The following is a 12,195-nucleotide window of genomic DNA, read 5'->3' as shown; positions in this document are numbered from 1 at the left end:
TCTTCTTTCTAACACACTGCCTCACATTAGGAAGGCACAAATGCAGAAAAATACATTTGATTGTAAATGTTCTACTATTCTGTATTCCCATGTCTCCAAATAAAAAAACAACATGGAAACATTACATTTTTTCCACTGAAAACTGGCCCTTTTTTCAATGTTAGTTGCTGTGAATTTTGGGCCCTAGGTCATTAGGCAACTAGGGAATTATAGACACATACAGGAATCATGGGGGGGTGACTTGTGTGGCTCCCAGCACGTTTTCTTACCGAGGCCGCTTTGCATACCTCAAACTTTGACACAGAAAAACATTTTCCTCATATTTCTGCAAGGACAACTTCTGGAATCTGCGGGAAGCTACACATTTCCTATCACCCAGCATTACACCAAGTCTCCTGATAAAAGTGGTACCACAGTTAAGTCGGTAGGTCTAGTGCCTGAAACAAGAAAGGCCGCAAAATGCAACATGGACACATCACATGTTTCCACTGAAAACGGACCCATTTTTGGAGTGTGGCTAGTTGAAGATTTTAGGCCCTAGCTCAGCATTTACTTTGGGAAACCTAGTAAGCCTGTACATTTTTGAAAACTAGACACCTGGGAAAAAACAGGGTGGGATCACTTATGTGGCTCTCAAAAGATTGTCTTACCTAAAAGCCCTTGCAAATCTCAAACTTTGACTAGAAAAAAAAAAATCCTCACATTTCTGCGATGAAAAGTTCTGGAATCGGCAGGGAGCCACATATTTCCTACCTCCTGCTATTACCCCAAGCATCAAACCAAGGTCAATAGGAGTCTCGCAGAGCGACTCTCACTGACCCTTGTTTGATTTGTGCCTGTCGGGTACACTAGGACACAGAAGTGGGGGACAAATGGAGGAATGCTGGGTGGTATGAATGCAAGGAAAATGAAAATGTGTAATTGTAGGCAAGATTTGAGGTTTGCAGGGCATTGTGGGTAAAGAAATGTTGTGGGATCCACCCAGAACAAAGCACCCTGGACTCTCCCGGATGTCAACACTGGAGCTACATCTATTGGCGAGTTCTCCACATTGCGATTTGGGCACTTTAGTATCACGGACGTTAGGACCAGCCACACAAGTGGGGTAACCGTTTTATCAGGGCAAGTCAGGGTGGTAGAACGTTTGAGGATCCCTGAGGATTCTGGAAGTTAACATCACAGAAATGCAAGGAAAATGTGCACGTTTAGTCAAAGTTTGATATCTGCAGGGCATTCGGTGTAAGAAAAGGTCATGAGATCCACACAAGGCACATCAACTTGGTGGCAGCTGACCAGAGCCCGAAAAGAGCAGCCAATTCAGAACACAAGTAGGACAATATTGGGACTTGGTCCAACTCTGCTACCCATATGTATAAAAGACAAAAAAGTATTAAACAATAACAAAATACCCTTCTTGCCAAAGAGATTGGGATGGTTTAGTTCCTGGGTGGGGGGCGGGGGGGGGGGGGGGGGGAGGAGGTGAAGAAGAATGACCGCTGTATGGTGGAGGCTAGGTCCAATGTGTGGGTGGATGGTCAGGCCCCTCCCACAGGGGCAGGTTGCAATGAAAGACCTCTTATCTGACCCCAGGAGAACAGAAAGACTGTTCCAGGTCGGTTGAGTGGCGGGGTTGGGCCAAATGTCTAGTGGGCTTCTTGACCCCCAGCCCCAAACCAGGACAGATTTGAGGCAACAAACTCCAATTTGCCCCCAGGGGGACAGAAAGACGTTTGGGCTTGGGGGGGGGGGGGCACTCCCCTCTCTAAATAGTCTGCCTTGTGGTCTAATGGGCTTTCTGCCCTACCCCTTGGTCAACTCGGGTCAGACTGATGGTAAAAACATCCAATTTGCCCCTGGGTGGGGTTGGGTGGGAACAGATTGGTGGTCCTGGAGTGGAGCACTAACACAGTGCAGGGTGCCGCTTATAACCCCCAGCCGCCCCCCCCCCCCCACCTACCTACACAATGTTATTTATTTATTTATTTATTTTTAATAGTCCCTGGTGTCTAGTGGGTGGATTCCTGCTTGTGGATTGCACTCCTGCAGCGATCCACAAGAAGGGATCCCCTTTCAAACTATACCTCATCAGTGCTTGGTAGGCTGATAGGCCCCTGAGCACCGATGCAGTGAAAGTGAAATGAGTTGATCGTCTCATTTCACTTTCACTGAAATTAAGTCTGCGCGTGGGTCGTCGTTTCAGAGGGAAAAAACAGCCTTGGGTGCTATATCAGCCCCCAGCTCCTGAGGCTGATATAAATGAAAGGAAATCCCCCTGGTGCTCGCACCATCACGTTTTCCTGCCTCGGGTGCCAGGATATGTTTGAGTAGCCCTCAGCACTGGTGCAGAGGACGGCTTCAGCACGTCCATCTCACCCAAGATGTCAATAAATGTTCTGTTCCATCAAGAGTTGCTTTTTACTTCAAAGCACAAGGCATCGAACTGATAGTGGGCTGTCCACAGTGAGGGATAAGTTTTAACATAATATACTGCAAAACACTCCCAGAGGTGACTGAGAAATACTGAGCCAGCCCGTGGCACTTCCTGAATTACAGTGCACTGTAGGCGCCCCCAGAGCTGTTGTGACTGTTTCTGACACATGGTGGGTGTACCCGTACGTTACGTCAGTAATACAATGGGTTGCTGGGCACCAGCCTTGCTGAAGGCCTGGCCTATGGTGTAAATGGGTGGTCAAGTTAGGCAGCAATTTACCGTCCAGCAGTGGGAAGGAGCAATGAGGTACATGAGCACAGTGTCTCATAACCCGAGTCTCAAGCTTAGACAGTTAAATTACTTTCATCAGAAGTAAGTCACCCGGGTGTGGCTGCACCGCATGTTTCCTAGAATGGTGCTGAATTGCCCTAGATGTCCCTCACATACAGCAGTTTTCCAACATTTAGTTTGGCCATACCCGGAAATAGTAGGCTACAGGGAGGAAGTGGTGGGGGGCTATGGCCGAGCTTACACACGCCATCACCGGAAAAAGCACCTTAGAACTTCTACCAAGCACAAAACAGATTAACATGCGGCGCATTCATTGCCTTGGTGTACACTCTGATTAAACTGAATATTGCTATGGTCTGGAAGTACAAAGTCACCATTGATTGTAAAGGATCTCCTTAAATGGGGGACAGTGGAGACGGATGCCTTAAAGGTCCTCCAGCAGACACATGGGATGCTTTTTTGAGAGCACTTAAATCCAAAACAGATGAGAAACCGCCATGAAGCAGGGTGGGGTGAAACTTGTACCAAACTAAGTCCTTGTCTGGGGCAGGGCAACTGACACAGTCGGGGCAGGGCAACTGACACAGTCTCACATACAGAAGTGGTGGAAGCATACTAGATCCAGTCGCTGTAGACTTGGCAGGTTGGCCATGGGGAGAACGCTAGCACATGTTTTTGCCAGTGATATGGGACAATTGTCTGAGTTAAGTTCGGTGTGGAGCGATAGGCAGACCCTGTGGACTGGAACTGGATTTAACATTGCAGCAGGAACTTTATGCCCAGTCTAAAAGTTATGATCCCCTAGTTACGGGATGGTTACAGAAACGAATAGTTTCTTACCTGTCGGTGTAGTTTTGCAGCTTGAAGATCTTTCTGGATTCACTATGCTGTGCATATTCCGCAATCTGGTGGTTGGGTCCGGAATCGTAGTCTTTTTTCTCTTTTTTTTTTGTAGCCCAGGTGGGAGTTGACGTCCCACCATTTGGTGTACCTTCGGTGACGTCGGCATGCTTCCGGCGGAAGCTACCACCCTTGGGTGCCATCTTCGGATTCTTTTTTCTGTCTCTTTTTCTCTTTTGTGTTTGTAGTGAATCCATGGCTAAGTTCGTTAATCCTTTTTTAAACGTCAACTTTTTTTTTTTTTTTTACATTTCTTGTAGGCTTCAACTTTCATTCCTTTTCTATGCGTTTTCTGGCAGAGGCGGGTGGGTTCGCTAGTGAATCCAGAAAGATCTTCAAGCTGCAAAACTACACCGACAGGTAAGAACCTATTCGTTTTGCAGCGTGAATCTTTCTGGATTCACTATGCTGTGCATAGATTTTGTAACGGTTTTGTTACTTTTGTGGCGGTTGGGTGGAAGATGAGCGTTGGTTGTTGAAAATATGTTGAAGCACTTTTTGTCCTACTTGTGCTTCCTTCTTCATTTGTACATCCACGCAATAGTGCTTAGTGAACATGTGCACTGAAGCCCATGTTGCCGCCAGGCATATGTCCTGAATTGGTGTGTTGGCCAGAAAGGCAATTGTTGCTCCTTTCTTCCTGGTCGAGTGGGCCTGTGCCCCTCCTGTTAGCTCCTGGCCCACTTGTTTGTAGCAGAATTGTATTGTCTGTGCGATCCATCGAGCTATGGTGTTTTTTATCACTGGTTTACCCATGTAACTGTTTGCGAAGGATATGAAGAACTGTTTTGTCTTCCTGTGTCCTTTCAATGTAGTGCATCACTGCCCTTCTTGCGTCTAGAGTGTGGAGTGCTCTCTCAGCGTTTGTAGTGGGGTTTTGGAAGAAGCTAGGGATCTGAATACTTTGATTCATGTGGAACCTTGACACCACCTTCGGCATGAAGTTCGGGTCCGTTCTCATTACGACCCTGTCACTGTGTATCTGGATGTAGGGTTCCTGTAGTGTTGGAGCCTGCAGTTCGCTCACTCTCCGTAGCGATGTGATTGCTACCAGAAAGGCTGTTTTCATAGTCAGCATTTGCAGTGATGCTTTGTGGATAGGTTCGAAAGGTGCTTTCATGAGATCTGTCAGTACTACATTCAGGTTGCAAGCCGGCAGCGGCATTCTTTTTGGTGGCGCTATTCTTTTAGCCCCTTCCAGGAATATTTTTACGACTTGAGATGCGGAGAAGCTTCTCCCCGTTTCTCCTCTTGTGTATGCCACAATCGCTGTCAGGTGTACCCTTAGCGAGGATGAGCTTAGCTTAGCCTTTATTAGGTGCGTGAAGTACCTTAGCACCGTAGATTCCATGGTCAGTTTTCTGTGGAGTTTTTTCTTGCAACATAACTGAGTGAATCTTTTCCATTTTTCCCCATAGCATTTTCGTGTGCTGGGCCTTCTTGCCTCTCGCAGCACCCGCAGGGTGCTCTCTGGTAGTTTTAGATGTGCGAACTCTAAGTCCTCAGGAGCCAGGCTGAGAGGTTGAGGCTCTCCGGCTCTGGGTGTAGAACTTCTCCGTTTTTCATAGAGAGTAGGTCTCTTCTTTTTGAGAACTTGTGGGGGGGCCCCTGCGCCATCTCCATTATCTGGGAGTACCAGGTCTGCCTGGCCCATTGTGGTGCCACCAGGATCAGCGTCATGTTGCTGGTCATGCATTTGTTGAGAACCCTGGGGATCAGTGGTATCGGGGGAAAAGCGTAGGCAAATGTCTTTGACCAGCTTATCCATAGGGCGTTCCCCTGAGATAGTGCTTCTGGTTGCCTGGATGCAAAGTATTGGCATTTTCAATTCCGGCGTGTTGCAAATAGGTCTATTGTCGGAGTGCCCTACCTCCTGAATAGTCTCTCTGTTTCCTGTATATTGAGTTCCCACTCGTGGGATGCTGAAGTCTGCCTGCTGAGCCAATCCTCTTCTACATTGTCCTTCCCTGGCAGGTGTATGGCTAGCAGGTCTATTTTGAGTGGTATTGCCCATCTCCAGATTTCCTGTGCCAAGCTTGACAGAGGGAATGATTGAGTTCCCCCCTGTTTGTTTATGTAAAACATTGTTGTGGTGTTGTCTGTTTGTATCAGCACCTTCTGGCTGTACAGGTGTTTCTGGAAGGCCTTGAGTGCTAGCAACACTGTTTTCAGATCCAGGTAATTGATGTGTCTGACCGCATCTGTAGGGCTCCACAGGCCCCTCACTCTGAGCTTGTTCATGTGTGCGCCCCATCCCTTCTGGGATGAGTCTGTGGTGATGGTCACTGTTGGGTCCGGTGGTGTTAGAGGTTTCCCTACTGTTATCCTTTCCTTGCTTCACCACCTAATTTCTTCCTGCACCCTGTGCGTCACAACCACTAGATACTCCCAACTTCCTGTAGCTTGTGACCATTGCTGTTGGAGCCACTCTTGGAGCGGTCTCATCTGTAGGCGTACATCGGGGACCAGGTGTATGCATGACGCCATCATCCCCAAGATCTTGCTCACTGTCCTCACTGTCAGAGCTCGCTCCTTCTGGTAGTGAAGTTTCTCCCTCAGTAGGCTGAGTGTTCTCTTTTCGCTGGGTGACACCCTGCATTGGACGGTGTCGATTTGAGCACCCAAGAAGATCTTCACCTTCTCCGGTTCCATTGAGCATTTTCCCCAGTGTATGGAGAATCCCAGGCCTGTTAGCGTGCTCGTGACCTGCTGTGCGTGATCTTTGCATGTCCTGTAAGAGCTTGCCTTTACGAGCCAGTCGTCGAGGTAGGGGTACACGTGTATCCCCTCCCTTCGCAAATGCCACTGCCGCCAGGCATTTGGTAAACACCCTTGGTGCAGATTTCAGACCGAAAGCCAGGGTTGTGAATTGGTAATGATCGTTGTTCACTGTGAATCTTAGCATGTGCTTGTGCTGCCTGTTCATGGGGATGTGCAGGTACGCATCCTTGAGGTCTATGGTGGACAAGAAGTCCCCGCCCTTTATCTGTGGGATGACCTCTTGTAGGGACGTCATCTTGAATTTTTGGGTCCTTACATATTTGTTTAGGAACCGTAGGTCCAGGATGGGTCTTAGGCTTTCGTCCACTTTTGGTACCAGGAAGTAGTTTGAGTACACTCCCCTGTTCCGTTCTATGAAAGGGACCTTTTCGATGGCCTCTTTGAGGAAGAGTTCTTGAGCTTCCTTTTGGAGCAGTCGCAGCTCTGTTCCAGAGTGCTCTCTTCTCTTTGGCTTTCTGTTTGGTGGATTCTTTAGCAGCTCTATGCAGTATCCGAACTGCATGATGTTCAGTATCCACTTGTCTGTGGTGATTTTTCTCCACTCCTGGAGGAAAAATCTTAGTCTGCCTCCTACTGGAGTTACGTGTTCTTTTGTGTCTTGTCTGTGTAGCCCTCTCCTCCTTGTTTTTCCGTGCTCTTCCCCCGGAGGGTTCGAGTGGGTGAGCACCTTTTCTCAAGTGCAGTCACTTAAAGGGGGGTTCTTCACCGCCTCTCCTTCTCTGTCCTCGTCCGTTTCCTCTTGATCAAAAGGACTGGCCCCAGCTCTGGTAGTTCCAGTTTTGCCTCTGCTGGCCCTGGTGACCATGGTTGTCACTCTGTTGTCCCTGGTGGAAAGCCTGGTGTGAATCTCCTCCCTGGTTTCCACCTCTGCCGTTCGGCCTCCGCGTAGGAGTGCCCCTTCTCATCCCCCTGAATTGCAGGGCCCCCATAAACCTTGCCGTCTCGTTGTCCTTTAGTTGTGCGAGTTTCTCATCAACTGGGGCTCCGAACAGTGTTTCGCCATTGAAGGGTGTGTTCAGGATGTTGTTCTGAACCTCAGCTTTGAAGCCTGAGATCCTGAGCCAGGCTTGCCTTCTCTCTGCGATGCCTATAGCCATCAGTCTGCTGGATGTTTCAGCCCCATCCAAGGCTGTTTTCAGGCACGAGTTAGCAATGCGTTTCCCCTCTTTCACAAGGTGTGATGCCCACTCACGGTATTGCTCCGGGAGGTGCTTGAGCAATTGCCCCATCTCATCCCAATGTTGGTATTGATGCCTGTTCAGGAGGGCGTTTGAGTTCGCCATCAGCCAGTGCGTTGCAGCGTTTCTCTCTATTTTCCTGCCCGTTTGGTCAATCCTCCTGCTTTCCTTGTCAGGTGGAGGCCCAGATGTTGTTGGGACGTTGGCCCTTCTTGCCGTCTCAGCGATTATTGAATCTGCTGTGACGGACCCCTTGATGTAAGCAGGGTCCTGGGAGGAGAATTTGTATTTCTTTTCCGTCCTCGGCGTTGCTGATCTGCATGTTGCCGGGTCCTTGAAGGCTTCCTTCCCCTGGTCTGTGATACTTTTCAGCATGGGCAGGAATTGGCTTCTTGTCTGTGTGGGGAGCAATGTTTCCAGCAGGAAATCTGCTTTTGGCTTCTCCTCCTCTAGCTTAACCCCATAAGAAGCTGCTGCCTTCCTGACGACCTCGTTGTATGCCCCGATGTCATCCGGTGGCGAAGGCCTCGAAGGGTATGTCTCCACAGCCTCCTCCGGGTTTTCGGCCTCGATGTCCTGCCAATCCTGGTCTTGGGCTGTCGAGGAACCTGAGCCGTAGCTTGACTGCTGATCCCCGTAATCACCTTCTGTATAATAGAGGTCCTCTTCCTCCTCGTGCTCCGAGAGCTCGAGTTTTCGGCGGTTCTTTGACGTCGAACTCCTCGTGCTCTTGCACCTCAGCGACGGACGTTGCCGGCCTCGAGGGGATCTTGTAACCTCATTCTTTCGTCGAAGTCTTTTTCTCTGGAGGATGTTCTCCATTTCGGCCTCGAGCCTTCTTTTCTTTCTCAGCATCTCCGCGGCCTGGTCGTCATCGAGCGTTTCGGCTGCTCTCTTCGGCGGCGGTGAAGCCTTCTTCAGCTTCTTTTCCTTCGGAGTCGAAGACCCTTTTTCGGGGGCTTGCTTAGACGACCTTTTCGCCGGTCTTCAGCCTCCGGGAGTCCTTCTTGAAGGATCCGCTGGGCTCTTTTTCGGAGGATGCAGCTTCGGCCGTCGAAGTTTTCGGCGCCGGTGCTCCTTTCGAGGCTTTGGACTCTGCCTTTCGAGAGTCTGCCTCTGGCTTTCGAGACCCTGTGGGAGTTTTCGGGGGCCGTAGACTCTTCTACCTTGTCAGGCGTTTTCTTATCGGTCTCTGCGACCGTGAAGTCATCTGGACCTTCAGCGATGTTGTCCTAGTCGTCGGTGGAAAGGCCCAGTTCGTAAAGCGTCGGGCCTGGCCCTTGCCCTGCATCGTGTGGTGAGCTATCCTCTGCTTCTCTCGAACTCGGAGTGTCTTGTCTTCGGCTTGAAGACGGAGCAGGCTTTGCGATCTCTGCTCTCGTGGTCGATAGGCAGGCAGAGGTTGCAGACCGGGTGCTGGTCCTTCTGCGCAAACTTGTGGTGGCAGTTTTTGCAGAACTTAAAGGGAGTCTTGTACATCCCTGCGCTCAGGGGGCCCCCTATGTGCGCATTGCTCCAAGGACGTCGAAGATCTCGATGTTCTTCTCTTTCTTCGTCGTCTCCTCTCTGATTGTCTTCTTCTCCCAATCTTTTCCTGTCTTTACCGTCGAATAGTAGTTGTATTTCTTCCTTTTTCCCTCCAAAATTTCTAGAGCTTCACGCAACGATACAGACCCAACGGCGAAAAAAAGAATATGAAGATGGCGCCGAAGGGTGGTAGCTTCCGCTGGAAGCATGCCGACGTCACCGAAGGTACACCAAATGGTGGGACGTCGACGCCCACCTGGGCTACAAAAAAAAAAAAAAAAAAGAGAAAAAAAGACTACGATTCCGGACCCAACCACCAGATTGCGGAACATGCACAGCATAGTGAATCCAGAAAGATTCACACTGCAAAACTTCATTTTATTGACTGTGCCTGGACGTTCACTGTGGGTGAATACTCTTGTAATTTGTATTGCATTGGTGGGTTTTTGTACGAACATCGATAAAGAGATACTGGAACAAAAGAAAAGTAATAGGTACACTCTCTTTCTAGCACTAGGGAATGCAGAGGCTCCATGATGGCACATCTTGTCCTTTCACAAGGAAGCATATGCAAGAAGGATGGGTGTAACATACAGACATATGTCGGCAGCCAGCAGAGCAGGGCCTGAAGCCCAAAGACTTGTGCAACAACACACAACAATTTGATTAGAAAAACAAAATAAAATTGTTAAAATTGAAAAGAAATCTCTTTGGCACTGGTTCCTGATTCTCTGCCAGTTAAGTCTATCAGAAATGGGTGACACTGTGGAAAGGATCATTGCAAGACCCCAATGAGACTCCAAACAGAACCATTTCAGGCCAGTGGTCCCAAATTGCTAGAATAAAGTACCAAATATAGTCTGGGGCTGGGAGGTGAGCCCAAGAAAACAATCTGAATCAGACAATATCCATTAGAAGAACAGTTTACATAATCCTGCTGAAAAATAATTGAAAGGAAAAAAAATAGGTAAATCTAAAGCTTTAACAGAAATGTTTGTGATGGCTAATAGAGACTTTTAATCTTAACTGTCCTTGCTAAATTGCACCTTTTGCAAATCCCAGTACCCTGAGGAAAAGCAAAAGAAGCTGAAGGAGAGAAGAGTAGAGGGGCTGAGCAAGGAACATCTCCGGGCTCAAAACTTTCTTGCCGCCATAGGGAACAGGGGAAAACAATAGTAACAAGCTCACACAAACCATTGTCACCTTTCTTATGTAAACTTTCAGTACTAATTAAACTACCATGGAAAAATCGCATCCTAAAGATTCACTTACCGAAATAAAAATATTCAGCAGGTTTTCCAATGTTGGTAGTTGAGAAATGAGCTTCTGCACCACTTTACTGAATGCTTCAAATATGGAGTGGTCGTATATGCTTGTCAGATAAAAGCTGGAAGAAAGAAGGTACTTTAAAAAACGAAAATGTTATCCAACAGTGCAAGCAACGGATGGATGTGCAACATCAGGCTACTATTCAAATCAACCGTTTGCTACTTTAAGGATACCAGCCCAGCAACAATCCTTTTTAAACAGAACCTCCGCTATCCAAGGAAGTGCCCTATGCATGCCGCTATGACATTATCTACCACGTTACCTTAAGTATGAAGTGAAATGAAATGCTCACATTTTCAGGATTGGCTTCACAGCAAAGTGGTTGCCATACCTTCTGTGATATGGAAAAACACAGATTTAAGAAGCTGTACTAAGACAGGTGCTTAGGAGTCACCAATGCGTTGAGCTTCCTTCTGCAAGCTTTCAATTGGCAAAAGATGTGTGCCACCACTGAAAAACTAACACTGTGTTTTGAAATATGGGAAAGCTTAGGTTCAATAAAGAAGAAGGGTGCTTATAGCAACAAGCCAATAATAAAGGATACATGCTTAATAGGTTTTCTATTGTGGGAAGCCATAAATCTGAACGGTTTATTATTAAAAGTTATGGCAAAGGCAATAGGTCCAACTTATGTACTGGAAAAGACATACATTGAAGCCAATTTAGTAAAAAATCTGCACTTTGAGAATACTCGTTAGGCATTCTAAGGATGGGTTATATGTTGTTTTGCCGACTGCAATTGTGGAATTTTAGAACACCATATAAAAACACTGCCTTGGAGGAAAGCCGACGTTAAACATAGTATGCCTGAGTTTGTAATAGTGCCAAGCCAACTACAAAAGGCTATATACCTTATTAATCCACAGGAAAAGTATTGACACATGCAATATGTCTGATCGCTTTATTATGAAATGTTACAACAAAGGCAGTAGGCCTGAATCACTATCGTGACAAATATATCGTACGGTCAAGAGGCCTTTAATGGTGGATTGTTAATACATTGTGTTAAAGGCTGTCAATAGGTATTCTGTTACATGGAAGCTTAAAGATTACAATAACAGGCAAAGGTTATGGTGTGTGTTGGTTTTCCTCTCACACATACACTGGGTAGAGAGGACTTTACATAGAGGAATAGGTCCATCTACTTCAGTCTCTAGCCCAATTTGCATCGGAGAAACTCACTTTGTCTGATCGCATGTGCACATCCACTTGAAAATGAATATGGATCACTGCTAGGGTTGGTGGGCAAGGACTTACGTTTTCTATTTTTCTCCTTGTATATATCCTGGTTGTTTCTCATTTTCATTTTATTGTTTTTAATTTTATAGCATATACAGCTCCCCAGTTACTGCTCCACTTGCTTGATGCTACTTTCATATTCGGTGCACCATATCCCCCATGGTAAAGATTTCTAAACCAGGTGGCCATCTTGACAGGGTACTGTCCAGAGTGTATCGTTTTACTTTTCCAACCTAGTTATCTGCTTTACAAGCAACAGGTTGGCCTTCTTGGATCTGTACAACAATACAAAGCATACGACCATTCTAAGATGGCAACCCGTTGAGAGGTTTTCTGAGTGGCCATCTTAGAATGGTATTGTACATATCATATCATTATATTATTGCCTCAGGGTGGCTCGCAGATGACTTCTAAATGTGGTAGTCATATTTAACCTTTAAAACAATGGTACAAGTGAATGGTATCTAGTCATGATAGCTGCCCACTAGTGTGTTTAATTATTGGCTTCTTTTTGCTAGC

At 47.1% G+C, this 12,195-nt stretch overlaps 1 protein-coding gene across 3 annotated transcripts in view; it reads right to left on the bottom strand.

The window, feature by feature from the left end:
• Positions 1–12,195, bottom strand: part of RRAGC (Ras related GTP binding C) — a 136,869-nt gene that overhangs the window by 73,737 nt on the left and 50,937 nt on the right. For all 3 annotated transcript variants that reach the window (XM_086956432.1, XM_086956433.1, XM_086956431.1), the window contains one exon: positions 10,381–10,495. In XM_086956432.1, the coding sequence (XP_086812558.1) occupies positions 10,381–10,495 (115 nt within the window). The remainder of the gene's footprint in view (positions 1–10,380; positions 10,496–12,195) is intronic.

This window comes from Lissotriton vulgaris, chromosome 2_1 (genome assembly GCF_964263255.1).
Source record: "Lissotriton vulgaris chromosome 2_1, aLisVul1.2, whole genome shotgun sequence".
In the NCBI taxonomy this organism is placed as follows: domain Eukaryota; kingdom Metazoa; phylum Chordata; class Amphibia; order Caudata; family Salamandridae; genus Lissotriton; species Lissotriton vulgaris.
The sequence above is the reverse complement of the archived record's forward strand: the minus strand, read 5'-3'. Positions and strand labels throughout refer to the sequence as shown.